At 46.5% G+C, this 13,810-nt stretch overlaps 1 protein-coding gene across 3 annotated transcripts in view; it reads left to right on the top strand.

Annotated features, from left to right (window-relative positions):
• The window catches only part of PIK3R5 (phosphoinositide-3-kinase regulatory subunit 5), a 518,653-nt gene that overhangs the window by 426,135 nt on the left and 78,708 nt on the right, over window positions 1-13,810 (top strand). For all 3 annotated transcript variants that reach the window (XM_069654585.1, XM_069654582.1, XM_069654583.1), the window contains exons 12-15: window positions 902-1,027; window positions 3,586-3,714; window positions 5,924-6,017; window positions 11,069-11,145. In XM_069654585.1, coding sequence (XP_069510686.1) covers window positions 902-1,027; window positions 3,586-3,714; window positions 5,924-6,017; window positions 11,069-11,145 — 426 coding nt within the window. The remainder of the gene's footprint in view (window positions 1-901; window positions 1,028-3,585; window positions 3,715-5,923; window positions 6,018-11,068; window positions 11,146-13,810) is intronic.

The raw sequence follows: 13,810 nt of genomic DNA on the forward strand, positions 1-13,810 counted from the left end.
ATGGCACTGCCAGCCCTTATTTCTGTCATTTCAAGGTTACTCTACCATTCTATTATTGAGTGGCCCTGCCAGCTTCAATGACTACCACGCACGGAGGCTCTGTCCGCCACTTTATTTTTATCTAGGTGAGGCAGTGTGTGATTTTTTAAATGGTGCAATATTGCGCGCTTTGCCTTTTTACTGCAAGGTTGCCCAGTACGTTTTGATAGTGGCCAATGTGGCTACTTCATTGTTTAAGCCTTGTCTTTGTGACATCTTGGCTTTGTTGGTTATCTTGCTTGCATGGGAATGACACAATATGGCCATCACCTTTCACTGGCTCTGTGCAGAAGTCACAAAGGGTAACTGAATAAATGGGAACTGGTTTGAGGTGAGTCAGGGGTTTCTGGTTGGTCTCTAAGAACTCCTCATCAGAGGAATTTAGAAAAAAGAACCCTAACAGTCCCTGTGGAAGTAGATGCCACATCTGAATGTATCAGATGGTGCATACATGATTGCATTACGTCTGACTCTAATAACCTTTCGATGGTTTTTGGGAGTATCAGCATGAAGTTTACTTTGACAATTATTTTCCTTTTCAGTAAATATGCGTACACTTTCTTAGTTTTAAAACTGGATCTTGAAGGTGTTTCCATTTCACATGCTTCTTCTGTTGTCCTACCTCTATGTCGGTAGCCTGCCAGAGCTACTGATTTGGGAAGTCTGGTGGCCCCAGATGTCTCTCAAGCAATAAGCTCACCTGTGATCAAGATGCTCGAAAGGAGGAGCCTTCTACTTACACTTGCTGCACCGTCTAGGCTTCATCGTCAAGCAGCTGTCGCAGTAGGAACAGTCAGTGTAGCGTGGTGTCCTTGCTGCTGTGCACGCTGCAATGCCGCTAAATATGTTTCTTTCCACACAGAACTCTATCCAGACCGAAGAGGAGGAGAGCACAAATAATATCTCACACTATATCGGGGTGTTGGATCCGTGGTACGAGCGCAATGTTCTGGGTCTGATGAATCTCTCGACGACGGTTCTTTGCCAGGTAGGATGCCCCCTCCGCCTTCTGCCCTCTGAAACAGAAGAACAGCCTCAGCAAGCATCGTGTCACTGTGGCATGCTGTGGGAATATTGATTCCTGTTAGTGCTTCTGCATGTTAAGAAAAAAGAATGTGGACACTTAATACTGAGTTTTTGCAAAGGAGGTCACTGGTTGTACCCTGAATCTCAATTCTAGGTTTGAAATCCCAAACCTCTCGTTGGTTATTTGATGGAGATACACAGCATTGACCCGCAGGTTGAAGCAAGTCTGTGGATCTCAACACACAGACAGACACATGTGGAGAAGAGTAGGGCCTATTAAGTGAGGTGGGCGACTGTGTCCTGATTGATTGCTTGAGTTAACCATTGCAACTGTAGAGGAAGCCATGCCCCTAGACCAGAGGCGTTGCTGGGGGGGGGGGTGACGGAGCTATAGCCCCAGGTCTTTTGGTTGTAGCCCCCGATAGCAGCTCAAGGGTTACAACCAAAAAGGCTGGCTAGCACCCAGTCCCGACCGTCCCAAATGAGCGTAGCCCCAGATCTTTTCCAGACCTAGCAACACCGCTGCCCTAGACAGAGTAGTTGATTTGTGATGCACGTGGATAGAGAAGAGGGGGGGGGGGGGCTTTAACAGAGGAATCATTCACTTTTTGTAAAAAGAATCTGTCATCAGTTTGAGGCCTCACATGTCTGAAAGATCTTATCAACTCTCCTAACACAAGTAAGGAGCTTGGTGGGGAGCACATCGTGAGTGGTGCTGTAATAGTCTACCTAGGTTCCATGGCCAAACAAACTATGATTGCTTTGCTCATCTTGGATAATTAATTGGGAGGCTTTCTAACATCGAGGCAATACCACAGCCTGAGATCTTGAAATGCAATGCTTGTATAGGTGGTGTCAGAGCTCAGGGAATCCCTACTGACGGGTATCCCTTAAAGGAGACATCTGAGATTATGGGAGCATGAAGAGTTGCTAACCTACTAAGAAGGCATTCCCAACCACTACTTCCAAGCTCTAGACTACTGCCCTGGGCAGGTCTTCCAAACGTTTCATGATTTTAAATTCAGGTTTACTAGTGTCTTGTGCTCCAGGTCCTGCTGAGAATGACAGAGTTGCTCCCCAGGGCTCCAACATTCTCATCCAGGTTCCCTGGAGAAGTCATAGTCCCCTGTGTCATCTTTAGCTCAGCCCTTGGGGTGGATGAAAGTGTTTGAAGTGAGGCCTTGTCGTAGACTTCTAAAGGTGGGTGGGGGATATCACCTAGAAAATATGTGAGGGGGTGGGAGTGAAATAGAGTGATGGTGGTTAGAACTTTCAGGATTGCATGCCTTGCCTCACTTTGTGTTGTTGTTAGCAATTTGTACCCAGTGAGGGGGATTGGCAGCCTCCCAGCCAATGAGGACGCTCAGAACGGGGACTTTGCTACATCAGGAAAGACCCCACTCCTTGCCACCTCAGGGCAGGAGGGCGCCATCTTCCCTCGCCGGGAATGAAGGCAAGTGAGCTCCCCCTGTGTCCACTGCCCTGCCCCCTTTTCCACATATCCTCTCCCCTTCTCGCCCCACCCCACTTACCTGTGCTGCTCTGTCCCTCACTGGCCCCAGAAATGTACTGTTCCCGGGGCATCTCCACTATGCAAATAGCTACCATGGAAAGGGAAAAGGGACTATGATTCATGGCGGTCATGGTTTTTGTGTTTCTCGAGTTGAGAAACGGATTACACGCCGTTTCTCAACTCGGTGAAAGTAAACTATTACTACCCCGATACAACGTGCTGGGATACTAATAGCAATAGAGCCATCGGATGGGGGGGGGCATTGCCGATCTGGTAATGTCCCGGGCTTATGTTACAGCCCTTGCTTTGCTTGATCTTGTTACGGAAGCCCGGGACGTTACCAGACTGGTAATATCACCCGTCTGGCGTTCTATTGCTTAATTGTTCTCCTTCTTGTATCCACTATGGGTCAGCGACACATTTCTCAAAATCACTTTTAGTCACAGACAGGCCCATGGTGATTTCCTCTGAAAGTCTGGTACTTGCCGCGAAATGCCACCTTTGTGCCAGGCTAATTTGTGACTGAATCTGCCAATGTCTTACCAGCCTTTTCAAAGGTACATGCATTATGGAATATATCTCATAATGTCCTAATGATACTTAGTAAATATTGTATTTGTTTTCTTGTTGGAAGCACGGACCGAGCTCAAGAACAGCTCAGCAATGTACAGAGTGTGGGTAGCCAGCATAAGGGCTGGCTTCTTTGCAGTCCTTTGAGTTGAAGTTGGTGCGTCGGTATGTGTGTCCATTGAAGTTAGTCCTTGGTCGCGTGTTGTTGAAAAAGCAATGTTTTGAGAGATGTGTTAAATTGGTGAATTGTGAGAGCATTTCAAATTGACACCCGGGAGGAGTTCCAAAGCTGCCTTTTGGGTGTATGCTCTATGTGGTCGTAACCGTGCCATGCCAGCTGGTTTGAACAGCCTCCCAACACAATGCGTGCATCCTGCCAGATATACTGCAAATAAACACCATGCGCTTTGCTCACGTTGTTCTTGTCCACTTCTCAGCAATCCACCAAGCGAGAACATGAGTCTTCAGCAGGAGTGAAGGAGCCACTGCCAATCCTGGCTGACATGATGCTCTACTACTGCCGATTCGCCACACGACCGGTGCTCTTACAGCTCTACCAAGCTGAGGTGAGATCCAGTGTTCCATAAAGTGTGACTTCTTTAATAACATGTTCTAATAAGTTACTAAACCCAGGGGGTTTCCATGCGTGCTCTCAATCCAGATAGTTTAAGTAAGACCCCTCCAGCTTCCATCCTGCACCCATGATGCTGTGCCAGTATCTCACATCAGATTCATAACTTGGTTATAAGTTGTGCCACACGCTGTTCAACGCTGCTTCTGAGCAGGTCAATACCAATATCAACATTAAAAATCCTAGGAGTCATCCTTGTCTCTGAAATTACCCATGAACCCAGATAGGTCCTGTGGTTCAGGCATCCCACCACCTACAACTATTAAGACACACCTTACCTTTAATACGTCTGCTGATACATTCTCCGAGGACCACTAAGCAGTAGCAGGAGCGCCATCAGTTCTAGACTCGATTGCTCCAATTAACTCTACCCCAACCTGCACAAACTTCAATTGTCATATTTACAAGTGAAACCAAAGACTGCAGCAAAACTAGTACATGGTATGACGTCATGGGTCTCCAACTTGAAATCCCTATCATGGATTGCAGTCATCACTCACATGTGCCTCATAAACAAATGCATCCATGAAAAATACCCTTAATGGTTCAACAACAAGGCTTAATTCCTAGATGTTCTAACACAATCCGCCTCTGTTTCCCAGCAGGCGGTCAATTTTCAGTTCAAGAACCTCCGCAATGGATCACATTCTGTTGAACTAGAGGCAACAAGGCCAACCCATCTAGGTTGCAGGGAAAAACCGCAGCCCTCATATTCTCTGATCATCAAACACACTCAAGCACACACTCCTCACAAACAAAAAGTGTGTTAATGAATTCAATTAGTATCAAGTGCCACCATCCATTCTGATGACATAATGCTGTAGCAGCACGTCATGTTACCTTCTATTGTGTATTGCCAGTGTCCTGATCAAACAGGAACTGAAATGCTGGCTCATTATCCTCGATCAGCTTCCAGGCTGTAACCATCTTTCTGTGCCAGTATCCGGGGCGAGCTTCGAGTCTATCCCTATGATCCTGAGAGGGTATTCAACGACAGCCTGTGTCCTCTAGCCAGGAAGCCATGCCAATATCTGTGGCTAGGGTGTAGTGTATTCCCATGCTCTGGTGCTAGTGTCCAAGCCCAGCCTCCTGCCTGCATCCCGGAGGCTGTGCCAGCAAGCAATGCCAGTTTCTATTCTATTCCTGTGATTCAGTGTCTGTATCGAAGGATCGCTTAAGTCTGTCATTATGGTCATGTGTCAGAATAGACGGAGAATGTTATATCCGTAACACAGATCTCCTCCAAGGGACTCCCAGGCAGTATCACATGCTGGCGCCAAGTCTCCTCCTATGATGTTGGGCCTGGATACAAGGGCAACTTCCAGTCTTCCCCTGCGGTGCTGAGCTAGTACAGAGGACCAGTTGCCAGTCTGTCCAATGATGCTGTGCCAATATACCATGCCAGTGTCCAGTCTGTCGCTGTGATGCTGTGCCGGAAAATGGGAACTACTTATTGTTCATTGATATCAAACTGTACTAGTAATCCAATTCCAGTTTTCAATCTGATGTTATGGGGCTCTACCAGTGTCCATGGAGTTCTATGTTATTTCGCCAATATGAGTTTTTTCGATAGAATTTCTGCTGTAATAATTCCATTGAAAAATCTGATCTAATTATTTTTAATTATTTTGTGGGGTCCACCCCAAGCCCTCCCCCCGTCCCTATGCTATACCCCTCCTCCAACCCCCTCCCCACATCTTTTAACCCCTCCCCTATATATTTTGATGAGTCTTTTCAATGTAATTTCTTCAGCAAAAATTCCATCTAAAAAACTCCTGTCGAGCAAACAACGCAATACCGTCCTTGTCCAATGGTGGTATGGCAGTAGCCGCTGCCAGCTTCTAGTCTGTCCCTGTGGGGCTAGGCCAGTGTCCTCAGCAATGCCGCACCCTCGTGCTCAAAAAAGGAGGGTCAGAATCCAAGACCTCCTTCCCAAAGGGGCTCCTAGTGATCTATCACCTTCCCATGGGGGGATCTTGCAATCACCAGTGACGTTGGAGTGCTGCGATTGGTTAGACTGTGATGCCCACAGTGGACCGACATTTGAGTATGCATGTAATACTGACATCTAGGAGACGAAGGAAGCTTACTTTACATTGAGAGGTTTTCTTAGTGTCACCCTCTTCCCTTTCTTTCCTTGACAGTTGACGTTTCACAGCGGAGAGAAGAGGACAGAGGTTTTCATTCACTCCCTGGAGATGGGTCACTCTGCGGCAACCCGGGCTATCAGAGCTTCAGGTAGGCCTTCACCAGCAATGCGCTCTGCCTCTCCCTCATGAGGGATTATAGATGCTTCTCTCTCGCTTGCTGGTCCTGATGGCATGGCCCCTTAATGTCACTATAAGGACCCCTGAGCCCTTACTTCCGAAGCCTTACTTTCCCCCTGAGTTGCTGTTCCGTGGTGGGTGTGATGTGTCTTTCTGTGTTGCAATCCTCAAAGGAATTCTAGGAAGTCTAGTAGGGGTACATTATGCCCCAGTACTGGTGTCTGTGGAATGGGTGATGAACTTTCTTGCAAAGCATGATCGGGTTATGTCCTTACCACTGCATTGTACCCAACGCTTATATTCATTGGCATGGCTTGGTCCCTGCTCTTTTTAAATGGACTGATATTATTGTTTCTTACTGGATACATTCTGCTCTTAGAAATAAAAGTTTCTAAATGACTGCACAGTGAATTGGAATGTTTCCTGTAGTCCCTGATAAAGGCTTGCGCTGCATGAAGCAATTCAATACCAAGCAGCCAATGGCGTGAGGACAGCTCATGCGCCCACCACCACTGGCCATTTCCGATTGCATTTCTGCTGGACTCCGGAAGAGCTGGACAGAGCTTCTGTCCTATCAGTGAAGCAATGCCGTCTGATTGACACGCGCTGTCCGTGTGACCAGAGCAGTGCAGTGCCAGGCTATTATGCAAGTCTATGCATACTCGTCCTTGGCACCTAAGGGGTGGAGTATTATTCTGCAGAACAATGCCAGCCTTACAGTAATCATTCTATTCTTTTACGCTGTAATAGTTGCTGTAAAGTGGGAGATTCATTCGAAAATGACTGCACGCAGGAGTCCATTTCAGGGCTCGTTTGGGGGTTGACTTGCATCTGTGCACATAGGGACTAATGATGAGTTTGGCTGCAGTGACCGCGTACCTGGAAAGGACCCCATGTTTCCAAGTCATGCAGACCTGCATGTTATTACCGTTTCAGAGTCCTGTCGGACTCCATGGGGCCACGTCATGAGCGCATACAGTAATGTTGTTCTGTGGCTGTAATTATCACCACACAAAAGCAGGCATGAAGTGCTGAGGCTGCCATGTTTGTCCTGAATTCCCATAAGAAATCATTGTAGACTCTGCCCATTCCCACAGGTAAGAGTTTCAGTAAGAAAACTCGCAGTGTGGCAGTGTGGCAAAACATCCAGGAGTCGCAACACTACTGCCAAGCTCGTAATAAGGCCCTTTGTATATTGCCATACACCGAGGTGCCGCCCATGCTTACCTAAATGTTTAAACGATAAATGATGCTTGATACTACGGAGTTATGTAGGGATATATTCATAAACAATAGTATAAACGCAAAATTAAGACAATTCAGCATAACATTAAAGAGTAGCACACAGCTTAATATTCACATACAGGGGTGGACTGGCCTATAAAGAACTCTAGATATTTCACGGTGGGCCTCTGCACCATGGGCCTCTTTTGTGTGGTATTTCCACATTTTCTCAGAGGAAAAGGGCTGGCCTTGTTGAAAAAGTGTGATATGGGGCCACTTAGAGAATTATTTCCAGGGCCTCTTGGTTCCCAGTCCACCCCTGTTTACATAAGCATTGAAATGAACGAATATATCAATACAAAAATGGAATATAATTAAACAACAGTGCAAACCATAATTATCAAACACTATCATAAATGCAAATAATGGAATCATCATTTCAGGAAAAGTAGCTGCACCCAATTTATCAGTGTTAGCTGTGTATTTCAAATAGGATTAGGGCAGCAACCTGATGGTCTTCTGAATCATTCTTTACCAACCCCCCTCGTTTTCATCAAATTATCATTTCATAAATGTATTTTGGTAAGTTAGAGGCGCTCCCCATCCTTTTCAAATAGAGGGCCAGGCCAGAGGGCATTAGGATGACCGGCCGTTACCCAAAGTGTCTCCCAGAGGAAGGATGGGGCAGGATTCTCTGAGCTTGTCACCCCATGTTATGTTGAGCCATGGGAGAAGACTGGAATCTTAAACAGCTCAGAGGCATAACTGCTTCCAGCAGCCTCTGTCCCTGCCCAGAGCCGGCCATGGAGTGGATCTAAATGGTAACCGGGGGAAAAGGGGATGGGGGAGAGGCAGATGCAACATACCTGCGTACCAGTGAAAAGGGAAGATTTTAGGTTGGCCGTGGAACATGCAGTCCTACGAGAATGCCATGCTCCTTTATTCTGTGAACACAGGCAGCCGTGGAGCACCACGGAAACGTGAATACACAGATAGGAGATTGCACGATGGCAAAGATGGAACTTCACATGTTTAAAGTTGGGGAAAAAACAAATATGGATGTTGAAGTTAATATACCACCTAACCAACACAAAAGGGGTAGTAATAGAGATATTAAGACTCAATTAAGAAACCGATGGAAAGGGGCCAATCAGGTAACCAGAGGTAAGCCACTTAAGAAATAGGCCAATCCCAGACTTGCATATAAAGACTCCCACACTATAGGTGTATAAAAAGGACTGGAGGAAACCAAAAAGGGGCACACCGGGATGTGCTACTGGCTGGACCCTGTGGAATGATGGAGATTACTACTAGGGACAAGGTAGATTTCCGACTGGCACTTCTTCAGCAGAAGCTCTGTCAGATTGAAGGCCAAGGTTATGCTGCTAGGGTCAGCCATGTGAAGGCGGTGAAGCCCAAAGCAAGGGTCTACCACAAATACCAGAAATAAAGAGCAGGTTTGAGGACTCGGCTCTTCCAAGAGAATTATGAACTGAGACAAGCCTAAGAAGGAGAGACCCCTTGCAGGAGGTTGAGAATATCTACTACCTGACAAGAACATGGATTTGGTTGCGGGGGAGAATACTCTTTTAAACCCAGAGAATATTAATGCAGAGTGGGTAAGGAAACTGAGACACCAACCCAACAGAGGGCAGGCAGTGACAACGCTGGATTAGAAGCAAAGTGAGCATTGGGAAGAAAGAAATGCGGAGTGGGAGAGAGCCACCAAATGACAGGGACAGAAGCGAATACCCCAACCCAATGGGAAAGAAAGAGGAGATAGTGCCAGTAGAGGACCTGAGGACTGCCTGACAGAAGCCACCTGAAGACACCCAGTATTAGAGAGACATTATTTGACAATAGACCCTAGGACTGGGTTGGTCACAAGCAACCCTAAGACTTCTCACCTTAGGACCAGGCACCTGTGTCTATGGTTAGAGAGGAGGTTAAGGAAGCACCCACCACAAACTCAAAGAAGGCAGGGGAAGAATACAATCCCCTGATCCCAGAGAGAGAAAGAGGGAAAAGAAAACGTATTTCCAGTCCGGGCACGAATCGTGGTGGAGAGAGATCTTTTGTGCTCTGCGGGCCCATTTAGGAGGGCCGAGAAGGTTCATGATTTGGGTAAAGAGAGTCATTGATTGAAGACTTAGGAAGGGGATGGAGAGAGGACCCTGACCTGTGTGGAAACAAATTGCTAAGAAGGAAATAAGATTATGCAGAGAAAGCCCAGAGATGAAACAGATATGGAAAGGGCCAGTATAAAACCTATGAAGAGCCAAGAGACTGTTCAGAGGTTTGCTAAGAGAGACATTGCTGAGATTGCTTTGCAGACTAGGGCTGGAGATTACTTTGCAGAAGCATAGGCCTGGCCAGGAGTCTAATAGACTTGTTAAGAGTAGGTATGGACTGTATACTCCACCACCAGCTCGCCACCACCTCTGGAATCAGTCACCATATCTGGAGGGGCAGAAACTTGGTAAGATTGGGCTCGATACTTATGTTTATTGGGCAGAAAAACTGGAGGACCCCAGTTTGTGTTGTCCCATCCATGGCACTGTTTTCTATGTATTATTTCTATGCTATTCCGCTAGATCCTGCAGTGGTTTTTCCAACTATAGCCAACTATACATTACCAACAAAACCCCTGATCTTATTGATAATGTCTCTGTATTAAATTTATCTGCATCTTAACAGTATACCAAGCCTCAAATTATCCCATATAGTGCCCAAATGCATGTATGTGTGGCGTGTGTGTGTGCACCTGCCTTTCTCATTTGTCCTGCTACCTGCCTGTTTGTCTTTCTATCTATCTACCTTTCTTATCTGTCTGCCTGCCTACCTCCCTGTTCATCTATCTGTCTATCTTTCTATCCATCTATGTGTCTGAGATGGATGACAAGGAACACTGGACAGAGCGTTTCTGTTTCCAGAACTTGAGAAGGAGGATGTGTGGATGACGATTGATGACTATGGGCAGAGCGCTACCATTCTGTTCTTTCTCCTCTTGATGTATTAGCAATGGATGAAAAGGTTAATGTGCAGGCGAAGAATTGTCCTTCTGGAAGAAGCGCGCTGTTCCCGCTTCTTTTGTTGATGTCCCAACAGTAGATGTGACAGGTAGTGAGGATGAATGGTGATTCCAGATGTAACTCCAGATTTGTGTTTGTTCTCCCTCTGTCTGATGTGGGAGCAATGGACAAGATGGATGATGTTTGGATGAAGCTCACATTGTGTTACTGTTTCATCCCCTTGTCCTTGGTTTTGTGCAGATTAATTCCTACCGAAACCTGTTTGGATTTATGATTCGTTAGAACTCTCTCTGGATCCAAAGAAACTCACCCTTTCTGTCTATCGGGGCTGGCATTTAACACCTCCTCTGCCTAAATGTTGTGTCCTAGAGCAACCGGCCCTTTCCAAGGTCTCTCTGGCCTGTCTCCTAGTGTAGCCAGACCCTCACTGCAGTTCCCTCACAGAGGTTGTGTGGGCTGAGGCTACCTTCAGGCTGTGCTTTGCTTACCATAGCTTTTGGATTTAATTCTTGAGATTCCAGCAGCCATCTGAACAGCAGTTTAGATGTAGAAAGTGGCAGAAAAGTGGTTGAACAAAAAGAAGCAATCGTACAAGGTTGCACAACAAAAATAATATGCATGAACACTTAAACCGTAGCAACACTATTCTTCTAAACATAACTAATGAAATCATTATGAAAGACAGTCAAATGTAAAACATAAATAATATAATTAATGGTCAAGCATACGAATGGCGTTTCATTACTCTTCACTCTCTGTTGTGCAGGTCCTGGCAGCAAAAGACTGGGTATCTATGGAGACCGAGAGGCTGTTCCCCTAACACTACAGATTGTTCACAGCAAGGTACAGTATTCTAGGCATTGGAGGAGCCAAAGGCGATGTTAGGGGGCAGGAGGGGCAGAGGGGTCTGTAGCCCCGGGTCTTTTGGTTGTAGTCCGGAATAAAAGCTCAGGGATTACAACCAAAAAGGCTAGCTACCCCCCAGTCCTGACAGTCCCAAAATTAGTGTAGCCCCGGATCGTTTCCAGACCTAGCAACACCCCTGGGAGGAGTTATGCACATAAGGCCAGTCCAGTGTCCTAGGACAGACATGACAGACATGACCAGTGTTCTTGAGGCTCTCAAACCCAATCTAATGTTGCTAGGTCAGATATCATCATTGGAGTGTTTCTATGAGTGGCATTACAAACACTGTGTCCTTTCGGCAGGCATGACCAATACACTGTCCCCAGGGAAGGAAAGATTCATGTAGTTCTCCCTTGTAAGGCAATATTAATGCAGTTCGTAAAGCATACAAGACCAACGGAGTGTCTATAGGGCGGTCAAGACCAATGCAGTGTCTATAGGGCGGTCAAGACCAACGCAGTGTCTATAGGGCAGTCAAGACCAATGCAGTGTCTATAGGGCAGTCAAGACCAACACAGTGTCTATAGGGCAGCCAAGACCAGGGCAGTGTCTATATGGAAGACATAAGTAACACAATACTTAAAGACAGGCATGAGCAATTAAGTCTTCCTGGGGCAAATATGACTCCTGCAGTGACCCTTGGGCCGGCAAGACCAATGCAGTGTTTCTATGACAAACGCAACTAGTACAGTGTTCGGGGCAGCCATGACCAATGAAGTGCATCCAGGGAGGACAGGACCAATGTTATTTTATGTTATGGTCATAGGCTTTTATCCTGTGCCTTATCACCAGCAAGCTAGATTGAGAGCACCAGCGTTTTCTACGGAGCAGCATACAGTGAATCCCCCAAGGGTATCCAGACATTAGTCTGAGGGAAGAAATGCAATGTGCATAGGGCAGAGTTTCATGAAGAAATCTGTTTTCACTTCCACGGTTTGTTAGGGGTGACACACTGTACCCTACTCCATCTTCCCCTCTTAAAGAGTCAATGGGCCTCATTACGACCCTGGCGGAGTGGGTTTACGCCAGCGTTATTCGCGGCGGACCCGTCCGCCCTACTACGAGTTCCCGTAGCGCCATGGAGCGTTTTCCGCCTGGTTTTTCCGGGCGGAGAAATCCATGGCGCTACGGGACCTTGTTGTTAATTACGCCACCGTATTTTACGGTGGCGTAATTAACGCCTTCCCCACTCCCATTATACCCTATGGGGCAAAAATGGGAATGGGGAAGGGTAAAATGGGGAATGGGGATTTACCGCCCCGCCAAGGTCGGAATGGGGCGGTAAATCCGCCAACCCCCATGGCGCTATCGGCAGCTTTCCGCCGTGCTCCATGGTGCATATTGCACCACGATTTCCGCCAGGGTCGTAATGAGGCCCAATGACTGCGCTCATCTTCCCATAGCTACTGGAAGACATTGCAGAGCTGATGAATAAGCAACACAATCTTTTAGGCGCTGCCTACTTATCACTTCAAGTTCAGAAAGGACAAGATATTCCTCCCACTTACAACAAACCACTTAAGGAATGGTGTGAGACACACGTTAGACACAATAGATGTTATGTTATTCCACGATCCATGCACAGGGCCGGATTGGTAAAGGCTAATTTCCCTCATTGCGTGAGCCAGATTCTCGTGCACACAGCTGCAAGATAAGCATTTTCCATTGGTCCCAATTCATAAAAGTGAATCTGTGCCTGCAGAAATGACTGTACCCATTCCTAATAAACAAAATGCATGATCTGCATCAGTGGTTCTGCCCGACTGTGTAAAGAACGCCTCCCAGAACACATTCCTGATTCACAATGCAATGTTCCCAGAGACTTGTTCCCCCTGCAGCATGTCCATGTCCCGCTCCCTCCATTCACAGGCAGGAGCAAGACAAAAACAAAACAGGTAGAGGTGTTCAGGCGCATGCCTGTGCTGCAGTGGTAAACATAGATACGCTTATGCCAAGCCCTCCACCCACATTAGTTAAGGGGGGGGTCAATCCCTTTCTGAGTGTTGGGTGCAATGTTCACACCCAGATATACACTAGCAGCCTGGCCCTCCTCATACATGAATGACAGTGGTGGGGCCAGCTTTAGGTGCCGGTGGGTGAATGGCTCCAGAAGGGGGACCAGCATTCAGGATCTGGAGGTTAATTTATTTCATTAGAGGGGCATACAACATGTTCACAAATGTGCAGAAGCAACCAAGTGTAATATAGGAGCTCTAACCCTCATGGGGGGTTCGGATGGGTTCTCCCACAGAGCCATTCTTTTAAAATAATTGATTAAAATTGATTAAAATTGTGCATTTTACAATAGACTTTTTGTGAAAACGTTGGTAAAAAGTCATACAATTGCCAAACAATTTCGAAAGGTAAGTCAAAATAAATCCAATAGATGCCAGGTCACCAACAGCACACAGGAAATAGGCCAATATTATGCAAGTGTCAGAAGACAAGGCCATGCTGGCTGTGCCCATAAGTGCCAGTATGCTCTATTCAGAACATTAACTTTGACTTGGCAAATGAAGACAGCAATTATGACATACCACTTCAAGAAAACATGTCCATGTTGCACCCATTATAACAGTATTCTCATGTAGGAATACTCAGC

Source organism: Ambystoma mexicanum, chromosome 3q, assembly GCF_040938575.1.
Source record: "Ambystoma mexicanum isolate Mex_15411 chromosome 3q, UKY_AmexF1_1, whole genome shotgun sequence".
NCBI classification, from domain to species: Eukaryota; Metazoa; Chordata; class Amphibia; order Caudata; family Ambystomatidae; genus Ambystoma; species Ambystoma mexicanum.